We start from the raw sequence: 25,401 nt of genomic DNA, 5'->3' as shown, positions 1-25,401 counted from the left end.
TTAACTAGAAACTTTAGCTTTCCCCATGAGACGTTCTCTCGAGTTCATGTTGGGTCGGAACAATATGATGAAACATTTTGGCACAAACATGCAGATCACCAGAGCCCAGCTGGAGGACAGGATGGCGAAGACCTCCATGGCCACGGTGTACTTGCCACGTGCACTGAGGGAGGCCGGGATAAAGGACACCCAGACACTGAGGAAGGCCAGCATGCTGAAGGTTATGAACTTGGCCTCATTGAAGCTGTCAGGGAGCTGCCTGGCCAGGAACGCAACCGTGAAGCTGATTGTGGCCAAGAGGCCAAGATATCCCAGCATGCACCAGAAGGCAGTGGAAGAGCCCTCGTTACACTCAGCAATGATCACACCAGGTTGGCTTTGGATGTTGTTTTCTTGGAAGGGAGGAGAGAGCACTAGCCAAGAGATGCAAACAAGGAATTGTAAGAATGAACAGATGACAATGATCATGTAGGACACCCGATGGCTGGTCCACTTCCTCATGCTGCTCCCTGGTTTGGTTGCCATGAAGGCAAAGACCACCATAATGGTTTTGGCCAAAATACATGAGACACAGATGGCAAATACCATGCCAAAAGCAGCCTGGCGCAGAAGACACTTCACAGGTTGGGGAAAACCAATGAAAGCCAAAGCACAGAAGAAGCAGAGGGACAGGGACCCCAGGAGAAGACAACTGAGGGTGTAGTTATTGGCTCTAACAATGGGAGTGGTCTTATAATTGATAAAAAGACTTAGGATGGAAACTGGCATAATGGAGGAAAATACACTGATGGCAGCTAAGGTTGCACCCAAGGGATCTTCATATGAGAGGAACTCAAATGTCTTTGGGAGGCACTTGTCTTTCTGGAGACTTGGCCACTTATCCCATGGGCACATGGAGCATTCATCCGAGTCTGAAAGATAAAAGTTAAATACACTTGACCACCTAATATCTTTTGGTTTGTCCATGGTGCTTCGGTTAACTGCTCACCTGTCATATTGGAGATCTCTCCTTGGGAACAGGGGACACATTGGAAGCAACAGATAGGCTCCCCTCTTCTCAACAACTTCCTGAAACCAGGGAGGCAGCTCTGACTGCAGACGGAGTGAGGAACCTGCATGTTCAACAAGTCACAAAATGGTATGTGGTGAGAGTTATGATGGACTTAATGTCCCATACGTCCCTTCTAATTGGATCACTGCATAAACTTGTGGTGGGAGACAAAAACTCCATGGGCAATACTGTAAGTCCAACTGACAAAGAAGGGATGTACAGTATTTATATATGTAATTGTAAACTTTCAATCCCTTCCAACAATAATAATATTTTTTTTGACAGGAGGGGGAAACCAGGATACACAATAAAAATTTTAAGCCCATCTGGTTACCCCTGAAACCATGGGGTCCCTGGCAGGTACAAAGCACTATAATGTTCCCTTTGCCCTAGAAACATGAAACTTCTTGTGTGTAAATTTTATGTGGGATATTTGGGTCAAAATGCAATTATTTTGTTTGCAGGAGTTCGGGGGCCAAAGTTACCGGTAGTCCCTTAATTCTGCCCGGCATGATTTGCCGGTATGCGGGTTGAATTACACCGGGGCTGACCGTTGTCCCCAAGACTCCTGGTTTTCGAGCCGAGATATCCCAGATCCATCTCCCGCACAGATGTGGGTCTCCACAAGAGATATTGTGTAATAAAACATATTTTATTATGAGTTGTGCATTTACTATAAATGTCTATTCAGTCAGCTCAGGCATCGATATAGATGCTGGGGATTCTGGATAGACATCGTAGTTGAAAGAGGCTCAAGAGAGATAGGAGTAACAAAACCCCAAGCGATGCTTCCCTAAGGCAGATTCCAAAATATATTGCTGATGTATTGAATCCCAGACGGTATATAAACAGAGACTGCGAGTCTCTTTGATAAAGTGGGCTAGTCGCGTGAACCGCGTAAGAGGGAGTTTTTTCTCCTTGCTGTTTTCATGTGCCGCCAATAAAGATTTTTTTGTACCAGGTAATAGCAGTCCAGCTAATCTTTTTTCCCACGCTTGTGCATCATCTCTTTACCTAGGATCTGTAGTTCAAAGAGGAGACGGGATGTTGAGAGGTGTCGGGGTGCTAAGTTGCCGGGGCATTGGGCAGTACTGAGTCTGGAGATCAGAGACCCCCTGCGGGGAGGACCCTCTGGTCTGCCGGACTCAGTGGAGCCTGCCCAGTAGGTGGCAATGGGTTGACTAGGGGAAGCAGCAGAATGTGGTGCGTTTCCCATTGGTCAATTCATAAGTCCCACACACGGGGCATCCCGAGCCGGTTTGGTATGCCCCCTCCTCTGATTTCAGCCAAAGGATGAACCCCTATTCCTATTGGCCGGCGGGGAGAAATGTCCATGCTCTGATTGGTCACTCCTCCTACTTCCATGCTGAACATTGAACAGCAGAAGGTATGTAAGGAAATGCCCCAGTCAGAGAACCAGACGATCCTGTGACTTGGGACGGTGATGCAAAGACGGGCTTTTAAAAGTTGCTCTGTTACAAATAGTAGAGCACTGGATTCATTTTTTGAGCTAAGAAGGACTGCCTAGCTGAGTCTAAGTCAGACGCGAGGTCCAAGTTCTCGTTTTAGAAAGTTGCGGTTGCGGCTAGAGCTTCTGCCGAAAAGAGGACCAGGAAGCCTGGTTTGATATCCCGTTCAGGGAAAGCTTTCCAAAACAGGCACCCTGCATCTATTTCACCCCCAGCGCCCAAGTGTGTATATTTCCAGTGTCTTTGTATTTCACTGTATGTACACGCGTTTACCCGAATAAACCTCATTTTATTCCACTACTGTGTTTTTCCAAGTGAATGATCCCGGTATAAATTTGTTAAAGGTCCTTGTTAAACAGGCTTTATTCTGGTGGCTCCGCTGGGATCATTAAGCTTTGGGCTATACAGTAAGTTCCTGCAGGGATTTATAGCACAAAGATGAGCTCATAGATTTCGAGCTCTCAAAACAATTAGTGTCGGACAATCGTTATACAAAGCAGGGAATCACACTTTTCAGTATCACTCAGTTTAGTGCCACAATGGGAAGATGACTTCCCGATCAGGATGGTATCGGTCCTGGGATCATGCAGCAGTAGTTGCCAAGTGTGATACCTTTGGTCTGCAAATGGATGGCTGCAGCAAGGCTGAGCTGGAAGCGATACTAGAGGAACACAAAGATGCCCTTGCAAGTGCTAACCCAGTGGGAGCTGTTGCCTATGCATAGAGCAGAGGAACGGAGCCTGGGGAACTGGTCCAGTCACCCCGATGGCTCATGGGATACCCTTGGTCTCAGGGACCCCAGCTCGCTCCACTGAGCAAATTGCAGCTATAGTAGCAATCATTGGGCCAGGAGCTACCATAGCAGAGAAAAAACACCTGATGCAGTCCATCGTTCACCCCCCGGCATCTTCCATGCCCAGCAGGGGCAACTCTCAGTACCGTCCACCCAAGATAACTCACCAGAGTCTTGGAAAGTTTATAGACGGTACCACGGATATCGATGGGTACCTGAGGAGCTTTGAGAAACAGTGCCGGAGGTACTCCCCAAAGACGAATGGGTAAAGTTGCTGTCCCCGTAGCTGAGTGGACAGGCACAGGAGGCATACGAGTCGAGCCAGTCTGAGGAGGGTGAGAACTATGAGAACATGAAAGATGTTCTGCTTAGGCAGTATCAGATCAATCCCGAGACCTATCGGGAGCGGTTCAGGACTAAGGACAAGACTGTCCGAGACACTCACACGTACTTCATTGCACTGATAATCCACCGGAGTATTCGGTGGGTAGAGGGGTGCAAAGCCAATGCCCACAAAGAATTGCACAACCTCATCTTTCGGGAGCAATTTTAACAGAGATGTCTGCCAGAGTTTCGGGAGTGGATCATTGACCACAAGCCGGCAAACTGCAAGGAGGAAGCCACCTTGACAGATGAGTTTGTGGCCACCCGTCCCCAGCATATGAAGCGGTTGGCACCACCAGTGGTAACCTCTGCCAGTCAGGCAGGTAAGCCCGCAGAGGCTTCATCTGCAGTCCTGAACTGGAGGACAAAGTCTTCCACCGGAGGAGGTGCAACCAAACCCACAGTGTTTGCCTATGAACACAGTGCTACCAGTGAAACTGGACTGGGCATCTGAAGCCCAATTGCCCTGACTTGAACCGTACCAGCAACCCCCATCCGGGTCAATGCACTCCAGCAGCAAAACCAGTTGCCTCCGTGGGACTTGCACCAACTGAGGAGCAGTGAGCACCCGTCCAACAGGTCAAGCAGCGGAACACGGCGGCAGTCCCCACACCCTCTACAGGTGGAACAGCAGTGGAGGCAGATTGGCACCCAGTTGACCGTTGTGCTGCAAGCGAATGATGTCCGAAGGAAGCATTTGCGACCAGTGACCATCGGAGATCGCCAGGCAGCTGGCCTGATAGACTCCGGTGCTACAGTTACTCTGGGGCGACCTGATATGGTCAACCCAGGGGGATCTGCTCCCTGGACCAGGGCTGCAGGTCACCATGCCAGACGGGATACCTTGGTCAATCCAGGTCATCCAGGTGTTTCTTGACTAGGGTGCCGGTCGAGGAATGAGGGATGTGGGTGTTTTGCCAGGGTTGAATACTGAGGTGCTACTCGGTAATGACCTCCTCATTTGCTCTTTTTCAAACGAAGATGCTCCTGTTACCATGGTCACAAAGAGCCAAAATTGGGCACTTGCCCAGGCGGGGGAGCCTTTGGTACCCCTGCCCACTGAGGAGATCACCGTTGCCCTTCATTTGGGACCACCGATTCCTGAGGTCCACGCGGAGACTGACCAGGTAAACCAGATAGAGTCTGAACTGTGTCCTGCCCTCCCTTCCAACATCCCTGTTTCCCCATCCCCTGATATAGTGATGCAGGATGAGTGGCCAGATCTGGGAACTATATTCAGAGAGGCAGTACTGTCCGATCTCAGCTTAGAGGGCATGAGACTCCGGGCGTCCGAGTATGCCTCTGAGAGTGGGTCGGATCAGTATCTCTGGCACCATGGTCTCCTGTACAGAGAGCAAGCTCTGGGTGCTCCAGACAGAGTATAGACTGGTAAGCAACAGTTAGTGGCACCTGAGGAGTATAGGCAGCAGTTACTGCAAATAGCCCACTGTGGCAGGAGGTGGTTACCAGGCTGTATAATAAAGGTCAAGCCAATTTTGGTTACCCCTGCTCTCTGTATAAGGGTCCCAGAGAGTTAGCTTTTGGACCCAGTAACATTATACGGTCTGTAATAAAAGCATATATTTGTGTTTTTCCCTTTCCCGGTATGCAATCAAGCAGGGATTGCTAGGTTATGAGTTTCAAGGGGGGGTTTTGCGGAGGAACCGTTGACAGAATATGCCTAGGAGGTTGGGGTCCAGAGTTGCCGGTTCTTACCTGATTCTCGAATACATGTAGGCACATTGTCCTGTCAAAATCTCCCTTTGAAAACTCAAACGCGACTCACCTCTAGGGTACCCTGCTTCAGCACAGCCCAAAAAGGAGAATGAGGCACAGGGATAAACATGTATTCCTGTAGCTGAGTGGATCTCTAGTTTAAGGGGGGTACCCCAGCTAGTGCCAAGATGACCTACAATCAGTATAGAGTTTGTGGGTGCGCCAACCGTATATAAGGTTGGGGGGGGGGAGGGGACTCTGAGAATCCAAACTGAGTCACAGGGAAAGTTTGTGGGGAAATAAGGCAGACAGAAATGAAACGACACCAATTTTCCTTTTCTGTTCCCTGTACCCAGAGACTCAGAGTGTATTAAAACATACTTTAATATAGTTTTATTGTGTTTAAACAGTTGGAACCGATGTCCAAACAGGCAGCCTGTGCAAACCCATAGGCCTCGGTATATCTGCTGGACATCAGAGTTCAAAGCAGCCAGAAGATGCCCAGAGGTGTGAACAGCATTTGGTCAGCGGGGAAAGGTGGGGTACTAGGTCCGGAGATCAATGGCCGTCCTCCGGGATGCCACTTGTTCTTCCAGACCTAGTGGAGCCTACCCAGCGGGTGGCATTGGGATGGCTGAGGGGTATGTGGCAGGCTTGCGCATGCCCTTTAACTTTCGAATTTCCCACTGACCCGGCTTTTCTAGGAGGCTCGGCTCCGATTGGCTGCTTGGCAAAGTTCCCACGCACTGATTGGCTGTCCGCTCTGCTTCAATTTTATGAATGAAGCAGAGAATACTATAAGAAGTCCTGGGCCAATCAGATGGTGTTTTTCCCTTGAGTCAGAGCCGAAAGAGTGCGGACAGGATTACAGAGGGTGTCGGGGGAGAATGGAAAACTGCTTCGCTGCAGCATTGCCCTGCAAGAATTTGACTTTATCATCCAGCACAAGAAGGGCAGTGAGCAAGGCAATGCAGATGGACTCTCCCGACAGGACATTCCCAGTGACAAGAAGGTCTCCAAGACATCCAGGCTTGCAGAGCCACATGATGAAGTGACTGCTCCAGAGCATTCAACTTGAGGAGAAAGGTGCGATGGGAGGAGGTTACCAGGCTACACAATAAAAGGTTTAAGATTTCACCCCCAGCCCCTCATTAAGTGTGAATATTTCCTGTATCTTTGTATTTCACTGTGTGTACATGGGTTTTCCCGAATAAACCTCATTTTATTCCACTACTGTGTTTTGCCTAGTGAATGATCCCGGCATAAATTTGTCAAAGGTCCTGGTCTCCCTTGACAATTTTTCTCCTACTACATCGCAAATGTACAGGCTCAAGGAGTCCCTGTCCCATCAAACCTGCAATTGAATTTACGATTTGGGTGAGATAAGGTTATTTGCCCTAGCTCACAATTAGAACTGACGGATTCGAACAAGATTAACCAATTCAAATATTTGTAAGTTTGGATATGTATAATATGAACATTTTTATTATTAGGCATTGACTGGAACTGCCATGTTCTCTAGATGCAGAACTCAAACTCAAAGCCTTGACACTGTACATACCTGTCTTCTCCCTGAGGCCCACATCACGGCACTTGCATTGATATTAAAGATCTTTCCATCTGAGGCCGAGGAATCGTAGCTTCCCACCTTGACCTGCCTCATCATGCCATCGGCACCCAGCTGCCAGTTCACAATATCGTACATTGCAGGTGGGTCCCCATTCGTATCAAAGAAGACCTCTCTTCCATTGCTCAGCCTCACACGTACGTTCTGGATGTAGTGTAACAGCTGCAGGGGAAAAAGGATCTTCCCTCATTTATTTGCCCTCTATGGACTGACAACGTCTACTAAACAGAATTCATTCTCTCGACCCTTTGAGGAAGATGGATATTGAGATACGTCTGTCCACCAATGGTGTGATGCTTAATGGCAACATCACATTTGTGTTGTTATTATCTCTTGTGATTGCTCCCACTCTGTGTTGTGTTTGTAATCCTAAATCTCTGTTATTCCCCCGCTCCAAAACAAGGGCTGTGTGTTCCCGTTCCCCACTTCTTCCAGGAGAAGTCTGTGTATACTCAGGTTCAACCACAGAGATATCAGCCCTTCCTACCAGTGTGTCACTCAGCCAAGTGACCTCCAGGTGAGGGAAGTTTCACGTCACTCAGTTATTTACCACAGCGATATAACAGCCCTTCCTTACCCCTAGGCAACTCAACCAAGTAACCTCCAGGTGAGGGAACATTCACATCACTCAGTTATTTACCACACAGATTTCACAGAACTTCCTTCCCCCTGTGTTACTCTGCTAAGTAACCTCCAGGTGAAGGATCATTCACGTCACTCAGTTATTTACTACAGGGATATAACAGCCCTTCCTTATCCCTGTGACAATTAACCAACCCTTCATACCCCTGTGCCACTCAACCAATTAACCTCCAGGTGAAGTAACATTCAGATCATTCAGTTATTTACCACAGGGATATAACAGCCCTTCCTTACCCCTAGGCAACTCAGCCAAGTAACCTCCAGGTGAGGGAACATAAACATTACAGTTATTTACCACAGATATATAACATACCTTCATTACCCATAAGTCACTCAGCCAAGTAACCTACAGGTGAAGGAACAATTCACATCACAGATATTTACCGCAGAGATATAACAGCCCTTCCTTACCCCTGTGTCACTCAACCAAGTTACCTCCGGTTGAAGGAACATTCACATCACAGTTATTTACCAGAGAGATATAACAGTCCTTCCTTACCCCTGTGCCACTCCGCCAAGTAACCTCCAGGTGAAGTAACATTCACACCACTCAGTTATTCACCAAAGTAATTATTTTTTATTCAGATTCTATTGCCTAGCTCATGCAATGAGAAGTACACATGTCTGAGTAACAAGGTAGACTCCTGTCTTCTGGTATACAGCTGTGTGTTGTGTTGTCCGTGTGTGGATGTGTGTGAGTGTCTGTGTTTGTTGTGTGTGGATACGCTACTGGTATCCATACCCTGAAGATATGTACAGAGCTAGTTATAGGGGCCATCCCAATGCCTGTTATTTAAGCTATTATTTAAATATGTCTTCATAATACTACACAGTCTGATATTTCCTCTAATTTCTCAGCTCACTCATTTTCTACACTTTGTACTTATTCCTAAATTAATGCGGCTGCCATGCCTTTCTCATTTAGTGACATTATTAGTCCTCAGAGAACCATATCTGCAAATACGATGACAAGTTTTAAGATCAGAGCCTCGGTAATATTTAGAGAAAACAGCTCAGTGCTGCCCAGTGGACTGGAAAAAGTGAGAATAAATAGTAGGAGTTGTCATGTGAACACTTTACTGCAGGCTTTGGGCCTTCTTAAATAAGAATTTAAATACATATTAGCACAGCGTGGGGACAAATTAATATTTGTTAACATGTTTTAATGGGCATCCAATGAAGCTCAAATTCTAGATCGGTCATAATAGGGGGAACAGGAGACAGGGGAGATATTCACATACCTTATTGGTGAACACCTGAGGTACAAAGACACACTGATACTGTACAATACATGACCCCCAATAGTCTTGACCACCAGGGATCTTTTGAACCTACGCATAAAATACTGTAGACGTTTTGCAGATATTAATACCTGCCATGGTTTGAAGTTCTGAATATCTGCACAGCTTCCATTATAAAATGGTCCTCTTCCCTCCTGGCATGTTTGCAGATCATGCAGAGATTTGGCTATAATATAAACAGCTGTATAGATGTTGTAGGAACCTCTTAAGCTGGAAACATCATTGTAGCCAATCTGGATACTCTCTAGATCCTCATTTCCAGTACACAACTTTGCAGGAGTATCCCGTGAGCCTGTGAGGTTTCTCTGGTCCAAGAACTTACATCCAAAAGCTTCTTCCCAGAACTTCTTGGTCCAGGTTTCCCCTGGGGTGTTGAAGGGATGGATGCTGTTTAGATACCCTCTAAACCCTGTAATTGTTGTGCTGTGGAAGGCAAAACCCATAGAACCAGAGAGGATTGAAGAGAACTTGTTCATTGATAATACATTTGACATGGACCAAGCTTCACTGGCCACGAAGATCTTCCCGGTCACGTTCTGCCTCAGGATCTCATTCAGTAGTTGCACCATTTCAACATCCATGGAGAAGATCACCACAGCTGTGGCTGTTGACTCTCTGATGACCCTAGTGAGGTGGGGAGTATTCTTATCCAGGCGGTTGAGCATGATGAATTCTGTGAAGGCCACACAAGCTCCGGCCTTGAGGATCTCTTGCTTTATCACCTGGATGCCCTGTTCCCCATAGTGATCTCCCAAACCTATTAACCCAACCCACGTCCAACCAAAATGCAACACCAGCCGGGCCAGTCCTTGGGACTGGAAGGCATCACTGGGAACAGTCCTGAAGAAGGAACGTAAATGTGTTCGGTCACTCAGGAGGGAGCTGGTTGAGTAGATACTGATCTAAAGTGACAAAAGGAGTTTGATAAGGAACAGCTAACCTGTTTCACTGAAAATATCTATATCAGTAAAGCTATTACTTAATATTATGGTAATGCTTTTTTCTTAAATTTCCTATTAAAAAATAAATAAGAACTAATGGGATAAACAAAATGTGCCGTAAAAAAACCCATTCAAAGCTATACTATTTGCATCTTACCTACTATGCATTGCTAGTAGTAAAGTGTTTAGCAAAAGAGAAATGTAACATGAGCCAACATACAGTAGTTGGGTATAGTAAATATGATTGCCTAATTAACACCGAGTGAGGTGTATGGGTGAACCCTACACGATATATGGTAAATGCAAGAATTGGAAGGAGGGTAGGTGATAGATATCACAAATCCCCCCCAAACAATGCATTTGGGGTGCACTACTAGTTAAATAATAAAATAACTTGTATTGTTAATATTTAAAAATAAGATGGCAAGACTGAAGATAACAATAATATAAATCAACATAGTGTAACACTTGTGCAGTGAGCTCAGCTCTCCCTGCATTCTATTTCTCCCCCCCCGATGAAGCTCCGTACATGAGCGAAACGCGTAGGGTGTCATGATGCTATGACGTCACAATAAGGAAGTGTTTGCTGATCAGGCAAGGACAACTCGTGTTAGAAACAGGAGTTTCAAATATTTTCTTTTAATGTTCGGTACATTGTATCTTCGCTCCTTCACCAATGACAATATACTGTACTGTAAGCCAATATAGGCACATACCATAGATAGCATCATTGGAACAGCAATAATGTTAGCGGAGTCGATGCAATATGAGAGTTTGCTATAATATAGACCTCTAAGTACATTGTTTCTCTGCTCTTTGATCAATGGCAATATTAGCCCATAAGGTAGTTACTAATGTTATGAAGGGAAGCAAAGGATGCACTGCAACTGGATGGCTGTATGAAAAAATGTGGGGCAAACTCCAAAATAAAATCGAGGGTTATTTATTTATAAACTCACACATGGGTGTGTACAGCAGCCGCACCAACGCGTTTCGTCCAATACAGGACTTTATCGAAGTGTATGATGAGACACGTAGCTACTCACATATATAGCCCATAATTCGCGCCAAAAGTGTACAATGACGCTCCGCGCATGCGCACCGATGCCGCATCGCTGAGTCAGGACGTAACCCCACGCCCCACCAATCTGCTCCGAGCAAGGCATGACATCAGAAGTGCGCGTCCAAAACCACGCCGAAACGCATGTCGCACATGCGCACCAGTGCCGCAGCGCACAGTCCCGATGACATGCCCCGCCCCAGGACCGGTAGAAGGGCAGAGAGCCACGGCCAAGCCAGGACCCGGATGCACCTCTGAGCGCATGCCCGCGCTGCCCGAGCACAACTGATGACCGAAGTAGTTAAAACAAAACTAAAACAACTTTATTTAAACACAAATTAACAATGACTAATAATAAATATAAATACCTCAAAAAGCAAAAAAAGAGGTATTTATATTTATTATTAGTCATTGTTAATTTGTGTTTAAATAAAGTTGTTTTTGTTTTGTTTTAACTACTTCGGTCATCAGTTGTGCTCGGGCAGCGCGGGCATGCGCTCAGAGGTGCATCCAGGTCCTGGCTTGGCCGTGGCTCTCTGCCCTTCTACCGGTCCTGGGGCGGGGCGTGTCATCGGGACTGTGCGCCGTGGCACTGGTGCGCATGTGCGACATGCGTTTCGGTGTGGTTTTGGAAGCGCACTTCTGATGTCACTCCTTGCTCGGAGCAGATTGGTGGGGCGTGGGGTTACGTCCTGACTCAGCGACGCGGCATCGGTGCGCATGCGCGGAGCGTCATTGTACACTTTTGGCGCGAATTATGGGCTATATATGTGAGTAGCTACGTGTCTCATCAAACACCTCGATAAAGTCCTGTATTGGACGAAACGCATTGGTGCAGCTGCTGCACACACCCATGTGTGAGTTTATAAATAAATAACCCTCGATTTTATTTTGGAGTTTGCCCCATATTTTTCATACAGTCATCCAGTTGCAGTGCATCCTTTGCTTCCCTTCATTTCTATGGTTCTACTATACCAGGAGTGCACGCAGAGGAACCTTCATTCGGCTTTGGCGTCCTGGATTCCAGCTCACCCCCAGGGCAGGTAATGGGCACTAGCCCTCATTTTATTACCTGTTATATCCATGGGGTGCTTATGCCAATTTGGTGGGATGTGCAATACTGACCATATTTGCGGTAGTCACGCAGACTGACCGCTGGGTCTTTATTTTTGCCTCCCTGCATAGGATGAAGCTTTATATATCAGCCTAAGGATTTATATAGTGTTCCTTCTCTGGACTTATGTGCTTATATATGAAGATGTTTGTGTGCACACACAGTATTTGAGCATCGCTCTATCTACCTTTTTCCTAGTTACTAATGTTACAATTTTACTCTGTGTCTAATTATACAATCTCAGGAGGTAATTAAACTACGCACTTTCTCAGACAATCTTTTGCAGTCAGAGCCTGCCTGTCTCTACCTGTTATCTCTATTCATTTAGTCTCCCATATATATTTCCAGCCTATTAATACAAGTTATTATACTGGTATCCTCCATGAAGGGTGCCAACCATTTAGATACAAGGCTTATTTTGGTTCATTTTCTATCTACTAATTAAAGTACACCTATGCCTCTGTCCCAGGTATCATTCTAGGCATTCGAGCCTTTTTCCTCCTATTTTTCCTGATCGTAAATAAATCTGTTAGCGAGGTCAGTCTACAACTGGTACCATCTGATCTCAACACCTATCCTGATTTTTTAACTTAATTATGACACTAATTCAGTTCACTGCACGAGTGTTACACTGTAACGGATCGGGGGACTCACGCTTCCCAGCGTGTCCCCGTCACCTCAGTGTCCATGACTTACAGCCACCCCTCTTCCATGCATTCTCACTCTCTCCCTTCCTTCTCTCGCGGCCTTTCCTCTGTGGCGCAGTTTGCGTGCCCTGACGCGCGTTCGGGTCACGTGCGCGGCTCCCGCACTGTGCGCGCACGTTCCCGCTCACTCACCACCCTCCGCGCTGCCGCATCCCTCGGCGTGTACCTATCTCTCCAGCCCTTACTTTACCTGGCTCCTCCACCTCCTCTTCCCTTCCGCCTTCGGTGCCAAGCGTCTCCCCGGCGGTGCGTCCCTTGCGCCCTGTGACACGCGCGGTGCACGCGCATAGTACACTTACAGAAGGCGCGCGCACCCGCTCCAGTTATTTGCCCTCCTTAAACTCTAGCTCCGCCCCCCGTGGCTTACAAGCCATTTCCCTTGATTATTTCCCTGTCTCCTCCCCTACTCTCTCAGACCTATCCCTGCAAACTCTCACTCAAGCCTCTGCTCCACCTCTCTTCCCTATTGGTTCCCCTTCCTTTATAACACCACTCTGTCCTCTTAGTCATTGCTCTGCATAGCCTTCCTGTAGCTCCTGTGTGTGCAGTGTCTATGCCTAGCTCCCTTGTCTGTTTCAGCGCTGGTTCCTGTCCCTGCTCCTGTTTGGATTTACCTGGTTTGAACTTGTGTACTGCTTTGGATTTGACTACTCTGCCTTCTCCTGCCCTAGAACTCTGGCTTACGGACAACACTATGCTGCTCTCTCCATCCCTTGAACTCTGGCACACGGACATTACTCTCCGATCTCTGGCATCCCGGACTCAGCAAGTATACGTTAACCCTTTCTTACCAGGCCCGGCAACGCATTACCACACTCCGGGCACGCCCTCACTGCTGTGGGTGCGTGTTATACCCTTACCCACCTCAGTACTGGGGACTGGCCAGGTCTGCAGGCATACAGGCGTTACATACACTCATCGATCTATATTATTTTTAACTTCACTCCTGCCATCTTCTATTAAATATTAACAATACAAGTTATGTTATATTTTAACTACAGATGCAGAGGCCGTTATTCGAACAAATCGCGGAGCCGTTTTCGTGTGCGCTGCTGTACTCCATGCGGCATTAATGCGGCCAATTGCCCCAGGCATACGTGTTTATAGCGGTTGCTTTGTTTGAATTTCATGGATTGTGTGCAATTAAATGCAATGAAATTAATGAATTGTAATGTGTACAGTACTGTGCTACTGTGTGAATTTTAGGTGTTTAAAAACCAGAACACTAAAATGCCATTCTCTGCACTCGCGTCTTAAGGTTGGAAGAAATCACGCGCCATGACATGGGTCTTCCGAGGTATACAACGCGTGAAATGTTTGAGTAATGGCCGCTGCATCTTTAGGAGTGCACCACAAATGCAATTCTATTGGGGGGGGGGGGGGTTGTTATATCTATCACCTACCATCCTTACAGTCCTAGTTAAGTGTTGAGTAGCTGTTGGAAAGATATCAGTGTGATAAGATGTTCAGCACTGTGGATAGCTCCCACTGATCCTTACCTGTGGGTATCTGTACAGACCCAGGATATGCGCCATGAGAATGGAGTAGGTGGAAGTTGAGTGTCCAATGATGGCAGTCACAGGTGGCTTCTCCCTGCAAGAGAAATTGGGGATTCCCTGGTTCTGACCTGTTAGAATCTTCAGGGTCCCATCCAGCTCGCTCTGCAGTACACGACAAGAGTCATAGATTTGAAAGCCCAGGGTGAGGTTGGGGAGGAGGTCAGGTCTTCTGTTGATCTCCTCCATAGTGAACCTCATGGCCTGGAAGTGCTGGAAGCTTTCAGAATAGAAGCTGGGGGTGAGAAGGAGGTAACCAATGATGTGATATGACAATTTACCTCTAGAGAAATTGAGTAGTGTAGATGGTGGGTAATGAAGACGATGGGAAAAAAGTCTGTGTAGAGGAAGTCCTATTTCATATCATCGACCCAAAGAGGAGATGGGACTGGGGCAGAGACAGATAGAGAGATAGGATGGAGGAAAGAGAGAGAGAGAGAAGAGAGAAGAGAGAGAGGGGGGGAGGATGGGTAAAAGAGTGCGAAGGATAAAGATGAAAAACATTAATAGAGAGAGTGAGAGAGAGAAAAAAAGAAAGATGTGTAAGCGAGAGAGGAAGATAAGGAGAGAGAGAATAATTTAGATAGCAACAGGAGTTGTGATTCAAAAATAATAAAGCGTGAAGAGAAAGATTATGGGGCCGATTCACAAAGCAGTGATAAAATCAGTGCATTTTTGTCCGACTATGGAGCTTATACACTAAGCGATGAAAAACGAATCGCTGGGCTGTTTAAATTGCCAGTTTTTACAGCGTTGCTCTCACGGTATGCATAAAGCCCAGAATACCTGTGATAGCAACATTTGCAAAACTGGCGAGTAGCCGGCGATGTGATAATCACCTCTCTGAAAAGTGCTCACCCGGCGATTTGTTCCTGCTGCAGAGATAGAGAGAGCCGCCTCTCCCTGCGCAAATCTTGCCAGAGATCAATTTTTTAAAATATAACATGTAATACTAGTGTATTGTAGTGTAGCAGGGGGTCTCCAGAGTAGAACCTCATTGATTTCAGGTACGGTGACCCACTGCTTCCCGAGATACAGGCCCCTTTATGGGGTGCCTGTATCTCCTATGCATTTACTGTAAATAATGCATACTGCATGTCCATGTCATCAGTTGCCAGAAAGAATACACGTTTTCTGTTTATTGTTTGGTTTAAATTGTTTGTAATTTGAATCACTTGTTTTAATTTCATTTTCTGATTGTTTAGCATTTTTATTGAATTATTTATTTTGTTGTCTACTGGTTTTAATTGATGTGTTGCCTAGTGGTTTTATTAATGAATTGATTTGTTGGCTAGTGGTTTAAATTCATTAATTGTTTTGTTGGCTAGTGCTTTTATTTATTAAATTGGTAGGCTAGTGCTTTTATTTATTGAACGGGGGTGTTTAGGTACTTGTGTATATCTTTTATTATTATGTATTGTTGGCCTTCATGCTTTTTTATTAGGGTGACCATTGACTGCTATAGTGGCTTATCATGCCCATATTATACGTATGATGTACAGTACCACTATGCCAATCAATGGGTAGAGGGTGGGTATAGTGGTCCCAGGGGGGGTGGTTGGGCCTCCCGGGTGGGTAGCTGGGGAAGGTGGGTTAACCCCTTAATTACTATAGCGGTTATTAACCGCTACGGTGATTAAGGGGTTAGGGGCCATTATATTGTATTTTTTCATGTTTTCTTTCTGGCAACGGAGGACATAGACCTGCAGTATGCCGATGAGGACACCCTTCATGATGGCAGGGCTAAGTCGAAAGGTTTATTTACTTTATTTATGCTGCCTGGCTAATGTTTTATTTTATAATGGGCAAATGAGCTATTATCCATATCTGAATAAAATTATTTTGCCCATTACTGTACTGTATGGGGGGTGGGGGGGGTGGGAGGGATGTATTTATTTGAATGAATGCATATATTTTTTTTTAGGCACAGGATTGGTACCACAGGCCAGTGGGGAACCTCAGACACCCGTGGGACCACCTGAGGTCCCCCTGACACCAGCAGGAACCACCTGAGGACCCCCAGACACCGCAGAGTACAACTGAGGGCCCCCAGACACCTGCAGCTATCACCCGAGGGCCCCCAGACAACCGCTGGGACCACCCAAGGACCCCCGAACACCCGCGGGAACCACCCGAGTGGCCCCAGACATGTTTGAGAGAGGGAAAGAGAAATAAATGGGAGAGAGAGAGAGATGGCAGAGAGGGAGAGAGTGAGAGAGAGAAAGAGAGAGAGAGAGAGAGATGGCAGAGAGGGAGAGATGGCAGAGAGGGAGAGTAGGAGCGAGAAGGAGATTGAGAGAAATTTGGAGAGAGGGAGAGATTTACAATAGTGAAATCGTGAGATACAGAGGACATTAGAAACCTTACAATTTACAGGCTCCCTGTCGGGGGGTCTCTGTGAAAAAGGTTTCCAGGTACTCTATGTCAATATGGAAGGGAATCACTGCCCCTATTAAGACATCTCCATGCTTGTAGGCCCCAGTGAGTTCCGAGCCCCACAGTTTGCACCCCAGGCTGTCTGAACGAGAAGCTGGAGTGAGGTAGGAGAGAACGAGGTGCCATATAGACCAGTATAGAAGGGACGTCACTCTGCAACCAGACAGAAGAAGGACATTAAATTCTAATTCATAAGATGGGAAATCAGAACCCTGCAATGCAATAGTTACCCACATATTATGTACCAGCCATTATTACCATGTAGGATAATAAAATTACCTGAGAGGAAGGTGGAAGTAAATAGAGATACTCTGCATAATTATACAGTACAACATGTTCATTATCAATGTATAAATTCTAAGCATTCTTATATAGCATGGTGTGTCCCTGACTCTTGAACCCTGGTGTGACAAACGTAATAAAACCACCAACATTTTTACCCCCATCATCCTCCATCCTATTTTATTATTATTTTTCTCACTTTTTCTGTTCTCTTTTTAATTATTTTCTCTTTTTTTCCCCACATTAAATTATAACCTGTTACAACATCATCTCAACAATAATCATAAAACATACAGTAACTTTCCCCAATAGACCTGAACCCCAAGAAGGGAGAGGGTGGGAATGTTTTGGGGTGGTGGAAAGAGGAGCTTTAGCTGCTTAAGTATCCCCCCTGTCCCCCCCCCCCCCACCCAATGGATCACACCATGGCCCCTCAGGCTAAAGGTGATGCCTGCCTTTCCTTATATCGTATGGGCTTACTTTATTAATGTATAGATACTCAGAATCATTATACAATGCAGCATGTTCATTATCAGAGTGTAAATACTCCGCATCATAATACAGTGCAGACTTGTCTTTATCAGTGTATAGAGATATTCAACATCATTCTAGAGTGTGCCATGTTTATCAGTGTTCTGTATAAAGATACTCAACATCATAATACAACACAGCATGTTCATTATCAGTGTACAGTATAGATAATTATTAATAATAATAATAATAGCATGTTCTTGTATAGCGCTGCTAGTTTTACATAGCGCTTTACAGAGACATTTTGCAGGCACAGGTCCCTGCCCCATGGAGCTTACAATCTATTTTTTGGTGCCTGAGGCACAGGGAGATAAAGTGACTTGCCCAAGGTCACAAGGAGCCAACACCGGGAATTGAATGGTAGATGGTAGACTGGATCACAATAGAAAAAGTTTTAATGCTCAGTGAGATAGCATAACAGCAAGTAAAAAAAAACACACACTACTTGCTGTTATGCTATCTCACTGAGCATTAAAACTTTTTCTATTGCGATCCAGATTACCATCCTCTTTGTGTGCTATGCATAGTGTCATCCCTCCCCCATGGGAGGACATCTGATAACTGGGTAGGTGAATGCGTATTCTTCCCAGCAGTGGGAAAGAAAGGGGTGGGTAGCGATTCTGATAAGCAGAACACTACAATATGAGCTTATAGCAACTTGGAGTGACACACAGGGAAGGGTGGTAAAGTGTGTGTATATATATATATATATATATATATATATATATATATATATATATATATATATATATATATATACATACATATATATATATATATATATATATATATATATAAAAGGAAAAAAAAGGAGAGAGCGCACGCCCATAGCGTATAAAAGTTTTAATGAGGGGGAAGGGGGAGAGAGGGGGGTAAAAAACGCACTTACAAAAATGCAATAAAATCAAGCATATGTGATATATAATAATCACCACCATCCGGTTTTTCTCTAGACTCTTGGGGCAGTCCCAGGCTCCGTTGGTAAGGGAGCAACGTCACAGCAGATTCCCAGGGCTGGTAACACCATCCGGTCAAACTGCAGACTTTTGGGGCCGTCCCAGGCTCCGTTGGCAATGGAGCAGAGTCCCAGCAAATTCACAAGGCAGGTGTGCTGTACAATAGTCCAAGAAAGAGGTCCCGTAATAGTGGTGCCTATAGCACTCGCGCCTGGATCAATACGCTCCAGCGCTTAGTGTAGACTCCAATGTCTGTGCGTCTGACGTCACGACGCTCCCTGATGCGTTTCGTCAGTCACGGCTAACTTTCTCAAAGGGATATCATGAGAGGGGGAGGTCCGGTATTATATATGCAACCTCATGATGGTAATTAAAAGAAGTCCCCTCCCCTACTCAGCTGCAATCGTTTTTTGTGCTGCTACACACTTATACACACACATTTACATGTAATACAGATAATTAACCCTAAAAGGATTGGAGGAGATAGTTGGAGTAAAAGCAAGATTTACACTCTGAATACCAGTCTAAATCCCAATTCATTTTAGATGAATGGCACATATTGTACAAAAATACATATATATACCAGATCACTATATAAAAACCATAAATGTATACTATATGTATATTACCCATAGACTGGTATAACATTGTTCATAAGGACAGAAAAAAACCGAAAAAAATCCTAAAGGGATCAAACCAAAATAAAAATAAAGGCATTCAGCCTGCATGTGGATCAAGACCTCGTTAGCCAATAGTATATAAGTGTATATATGGGATATGTTGTGATTACCCACAGGGTGCATCAGTTAACTTGAGCACACCTAGTATATAGAGAGGAATGACTCACATACAGGCTAATACTATATAAAATTACTGAAAAACAAGAGATCACATAACATCATATACAATATAGATAAAATGCAATAGTGTGTACATATACAAACACACACAGTCAAGTGCAAATATTACCCTTAGCGGGTGTATGGATAATTTAAAATTGAATATAGACAATATCTCATGTGATCCTAATAGGAAAAAACTGATCAGATTGGGGATATTTTGAAACATCAGTCTGGAGTCGTGTATGCCACAAACAAGGCTAGGACCTGGGGAACTATTTTATTGTGAGTGCATATTTTAATTAATTGTATTGTAAAGTTATATGGAAAAAAGTGTATGTATATAAAATATATAAAAAGGTGTGTATATGAAAAAAATATAATGTATGTATAAAAGAAAACTTTACCCTTTATCTCATTCGCCAATATTTACTACCCAGGCCCTAAATGGCCAAACTAAAGTGAGTGCCTATTCAAGTGAATGTTAATTTTAATTTATATGAAGGCTGTACAATAATTATAATAGTGTATGTGAGGATTAATGCCTAATACCGTCTATTAAACCCTATGATAATCTTATTTTTAATTAAACCACATAAATGTGCAAATATAAATATTCATAAATACATCCATTAATCAGACGGGGGGAAAGGATGGGAAGGGAGTGGGGGAGGGGGGGGGGGAAAGGGGGGGGAAAGGGGGGGGAAAGGTGAATCTCTGGAGGAGATCCAGACAAAGGATGGACTGAGAAGCAGAGGAGAAGAACAGGAAGAGACATCCAAGGAGTGACTAGACTAAAGTACTAACATCCAAACATTCATTAAGTCCCCCAGGATTAAGGGTGACCAATTGGTGAATCCAAAAGGTTTCCCGCCTACAGAGTGTCTTGAATCGGTCGCCTCCTAGAACACAAGGAGAAATGGTCTCTATTCCCATAATTTGCATAGTTTTGGGATTTTGTTGATGAAATAATTTGAAGTGTCGAGAGACACTATGGTTATTGAGACCCTTAATAACATTTCTCCTGTGTTCCAGGAAGCGCGTTCCCAATGTTCTCGTGGTGCGTCCAACGTATTTTAGACTGCACCCGCACTGTATAAGGTACACAACGTAAGTGCTGAGACAAGTGATAGAGCTACTGATGGCATAGGTGATGCCCCTACTTTGAGAACAGACATGAGTATTATTCAAAAGATGCCTGCACGTAATGCATCGACTGCGGCCACAGGGATGGTTACCCAATGGTCCCTTATTTTTTGCAGTATCACAGATTGAGGAAGACTTAAGCCTAGTGGGAGCTAATATACTTTTTATACTTCTAGCCTTCCTGTATGTAACAGTAGCTCTATCCGACAGGATAGGTCCTAGATGGGGATCACACTTGAGAACGGACCAATGATCGTTCAAAATTCTATTAATGGATTTGGATGACTGGTTATAGGTGGTAATAAACCTCACAGTCGACCTATCCGTCCCTGTATGCATTACTGGGATGTCATATCCTAAACGTTTTCCTTTTTGTATATATATATATATATATATTTATCCCCGAATGAACTGAGCCAAATTTTCTTTGTTTCAAATTTTTTATTGGGTTTTTTTTACCAAAGGAGTACATCACAATATCTGGGGCATTTTTGGGGAGAAGGTACATACAGTATGAGTCTCAGAAAAGGTTTAACAGAAAAACATAAAAATGAGTACCTTACGGCTTATGGAAGCGAATCGTGACTAGCGTTCTCCCGGTGAAACCTCACCTGGGTTTGCCGTCAGGCTAGAGCTTGGCCCCTGCCCCTGTTAGAGTATTATTATTATGTATTAATGAACTAACATTCCATTGAACTTCAGTGGGAAGAAACAAAGGATAGAGAGAAAAAAAGGGAGGAGGAAAGAGAGAAAGAGGGGGGAGAGGAGAGGGATGGGGGGGTTGAGGTAGGACAGCCAACCTTTCTTTAAGAGTGTTACTGATAAATTGTTGAAAGAAAGAGGATGTAACTTGTGGGTGGTGATTTTAATGCTGTCAGTAATCAATTTTTAGATAAATTTCATCTTAATCAGAGAAAAGGAAAATCAAGATTTGCACAGAGAAGCATAGAGCTATTAGAAGAAACATTGGGTTTGTTAGACTGATAGATGTTATCTATATAAATTATCTTTAACTGTGCATGCAATGTCTTGTATATAATGTATACCCTGCTCATTATGTAACTGTACTTGTAAACATGTATTATTTGTCTTAACTCTGTGCCCAGGACATACTTGAAAACGAGAGGTAACTCTCAATGTATTACTTCCTGGTAAAATATTTTATAAATAAATAAATAATGTTATTTAACCCCACTGAGAGACAATATACCTTTTTCTCTAACCCGCATAACTCTTTCTCAAAAATAGACTATATTCTAACAAGCGACTGTCACGGAAGTCCAGGCATTTACACCTTTATACCGGGATCATATCACTGAGCAAAACCAAGTAGTAAAACAAATTGTAATTTTTTCTATAGAAACAGACGTACACACACTGGATGACACAATACAAGAGAAAACACACTTACTGGGGGGTCTGGGCTGCAAAACTAGCCTTTCCTAGATGAAACAGTCCATAAAACAAAGTCTTTAGGTTGACCGGGACTTGGCCCAAAATGTCCTGGAACTCAAATCGGCATGAAGTTCTTGACCCCACCGCTGTATCTGCTCCGGAGATGCCCAAATCCCTTGACCGGGAGATAGTACCAAATGTCCTGGTACTCTTTTCGGCCTGCAATCCCAGCCACGACTGCTACGTTCTCTTTTCAGAACTTGACTCAGAAAAGTGGGACTTGAAATTTCTGAAGCCGGCTCGCTGCTACTTCTCTCAGAGCATCTTTTGGTGATTTCGAATTTGCCGCTGCTGTCTTGGCGCTTAGAATCTCTCGTCTGGATACAGCCTATCCCAGAGTGGGAATTTTCCAATCAGGCAATCAGAGGGCTGCCAGTCTTCTGAAGCCGGGCAGCGAGTTCTTCTGAATGAAACAAGGGCATGTGCGAGTTTGCCACCTTAGCCACTTGTCATGCAGAAGCCACCCACGGGGCTAGGTGCCTCCAGGTCTGGGAAGGCGAATAATATTACATATTCGATCTCTGAATTATATGATTGGATCCGAAATAAAGACCATGGCAAGCAATTGCAAAAAGTGGCAGCCACGTGGAACAAGGACGTCCCAGAAATAACGGAGATTGACTCTTTGCTGGAAGGATTGGGAAGAACCAGGAAAATAATAATAATATCAGAGACATGGAGGGAATTGCAATTTAAATTACTACATAGAGCATATTATGCGTTTGATATCCAATATAAACAGATAGAAAAGGATCAAAATAAATGCCCGAAATGTCTGCTTATTAAAGCGGATCTAAAACACTGCCTATGGGAATGCCCATATATATCTGATTTTGGGACTAGGTTCTAATATATATACGTGACATGACAAAAGTGGTAACTGAAGGAACCTCTATCGGTTTTATTTGGGAACATGGAGGGGTGGAAAGAAGTTAATGGGGAATCAGGAATCCAAGGGATTGCTGAAATTATACTCCTGGCAGCTAGAAAGTCTATAATGGTGCAATGGGTGAAGTATGACCCTCCAAACTTGGGAACGGTTAAAACATATCTAACTCAGCTAATGACCTTAGATAAAATGGAAATGGAGACCAATAAGGAATAAAAAATTGAGAATTCTTTTACAAAATGGGAACCCTTTATTGACTCCCTACCACAGAGTGAAAAAGACCAAATATATCAGGCTTTCCGACACACATCCTGGAGTCTCTTGCGGCAAATTGCACAAGGTCATCATGAGGAAAAAAAGAGGGAGAAAAGAACCAGGTTAAACGGGTATCAAGACAGGAGAACAGTATATCCAAACCTAACGTCTGTAATATGTTAATGGTAAGTGGCGGTGAGCGCAAGAAAGAATAAATAGCAAAATAAATAAAAACACTTATTAGTGGTGATATTTTCCTCAAAGATGATAATAAAACAATATGCTGTAGATGGGGGATAAAATGTGAATATAAAGACTGTTGTCACACGGCCGTGTGTGAGACTAGCTCACATACGGTGTTTCTTTGCGCACTGACTGTGCCTTCTTTCACCAGTGGATTGTTCGGCCGTCGGTCACTTGGTGTCATGCATGTGTAGACGCCCAGCGTCCTTGCAATGGAGCCAATAAGAATGACAGCCACGGGAAAGGTATACACTTTTACATTCTGTGAGTTCATTATTTAATTAAAAATTGGGTTTTTTAGTATTTTTAAGTTAAGTGTGAGCTTCTGATTTATAACTATTAACGTATATATATATATATATATATATATATATATATATATATATATATATTTTTTTTTTTCTTTTAAGTATAATTTACACATGGAAAATTGCAAATATGTGTTGGAATCTGTCCTGTTTACCAGCAATGTTAGAAAATCAATAAAAAGGACAATGAATGGGGAAAAAAAGTACTCATCATCATTGTATAGTACAGTGCAGCGTGTATGTGTATGTATATATATATATATGGGTGTGTGGTGTGTGTGGTGTGTGTAGGGTGTGTGTGTGTGTGTGTGTGTGTGTGTGTGTGTGTGTGTGTGTGTGTGTGTGTGTGTGTGTGTGTGTGTGTGTGTGTGTGTGTGTGTGTGTGTGTGTGTGTGTGTGTGTGTGTGTGTGTGTGTGTGTGTGTGTGTGTGTGTGTGTGTGTGTGTGTGTGTGTGTGTATATATATCACTTGACATGTCTTAGGGAGGTCTGCAACCCTGCCTTTCACCATCAGGTTGCAGACCTGCCTAAGACATGTGAATGTGCTCACAAGTGATCTTTTTATTTGCTATATGCGATACGGTGGAGGTTTCTTCTTGATATATCGGCAAACTTGCTTACCTCATTCTATCTCTCTCTCTCTTTCGGCCGTGTGGATTGTTTAAATTAATGCCCCTTTTTATACATAAATGAATTCCCTTGTTAACAGAAAATCACTAATTAGCACTGACCTCTTCAGTCCTGCATATAAATGATATGTGTTTGTAATGTGTCTCTGGCAGCCTGGCACGGAGGGGGCACATGAGGGATATTTCTAACAGGGTTATTATTTAACCAGAGGGACGGAGTTTTCCCAGGAGAGGCTCAGAGAATTCTATTTGTATTTTATTTTGAGAGATATAGGCTAGGGCAGTGTGTGTGTGCGGGGGAAGGGGGGTCAAGGGGGGGGGGGCTGACACTGCTGCTGCCCGCACTGTACCTGTGCTGTGTATAGATGTCATGGTGTACAGTAGCAGTGTGTGTGAAGGGAGGCTGGCACTGCTGCTGCCCGCACTGTACCTGTGCTGTGTATACATGTCATGGTGTAGTAGTGTGAGTTAGGGGGGAGGCTGGCACTGCCTGCGCTGTACGTGTGCTGTGTATACATGGTGTAGTGATGTGTGTGAGGGGAATCTTTTTTTATTTTAAATACAAAATACAAATATTTACAAATACACACAATACTTACAGAATAGCATCCAGAGAATCACATAAACATTACATTTATCTTAAAGAGATTCCTTTTCAAAGATATCTAAACGCATCTCTCCAACCTCTCAGATTCCCTCTGGTATATACACTTTACTGATAGATAAATAACACAAAGTAATCAAGCAAGTTTCCTGCAAGAAGAAAATCTAATTCTTAATGTCCTTTAGACTAGAAAACACTTGTCTGTATCAATTCCCCCTTAATACTATTCACATTAATTAGTTGCCACCTTCAGCGGAGAGGGGCACTTTGGCATATTTAGTGAATCACCACCACCCTTTTTTTTTCTTTTTAGCACCATTTTTCTTTTTGACCATTTTCTTTCTCCCGGGTGGACTCTCTGATGGCAGATTTCTCTTATTTGATGGTCCGGCCATCTCATTGTCCTGAATAGATCCAGACTGCTGCGAGGTCTGACTGTCCGATATATCGCGGTCTGCGTCATCCAT

At 44.2% G+C, this 25,401-nt stretch overlaps 1 protein-coding gene across 1 annotated transcript; it reads right to left on the bottom strand.

Moving 5' to 3' along the window:
• LOC142471463 (extracellular calcium-sensing receptor-like) lies at positions 1 to 25,401 on the bottom strand. The gene is made up of 9 exons (XM_075578261.1): positions 25,251 to 25,401; positions 16,736 to 16,891; positions 16,301 to 16,370; positions 14,305 to 14,596; positions 9,055 to 9,885; positions 8,924 to 8,938; positions 6,975 to 7,202; positions 989 to 1,112; positions 1 to 911 (listed from the first exon to the last, which is right to left on the bottom strand). Exons 1-9 carry the CDS (start codon positions 25,399 to 25,401, stop codon positions 1 to 3), a joined length of 2,778 nt encoding a protein of 925 aa, XP_075434376.1.

The sequence above is a fragment of the Ascaphus truei genome, chromosome 20 (assembly GCF_040206685.1).
Source record: "Ascaphus truei isolate aAscTru1 chromosome 20, aAscTru1.hap1, whole genome shotgun sequence".
Taxonomy (NCBI): domain Eukaryota; kingdom Metazoa; phylum Chordata; class Amphibia; order Anura; family Ascaphidae; genus Ascaphus; species Ascaphus truei.
The sequence above is the reverse complement of the archived record's forward strand: the minus strand, read 5'-3'. Positions and strand labels throughout refer to the sequence as shown.

Coding starts and splice junctions, on each gene's coding strand:
- LOC142471463 (XM_075578261.1), bottom strand. CDS start 25,401: ATGGATGACGCAGACCGCGATATATCGGACAGTCAGACCTCGCAGCAG. Junction 16,892..25,250: donor AATGGTCAAAAAGAAAAATG/GTGCTAAAAAGA, acceptor ACCTCACTCCAG/CTTCTCGTTCAGACAGCCTG. Junction 912..988: donor AGAGATCTCCAATATGACAG/GTGAGCAGTTAA, acceptor TTTATCTTTCAG/ACTCGGATGAATGCTCCATG.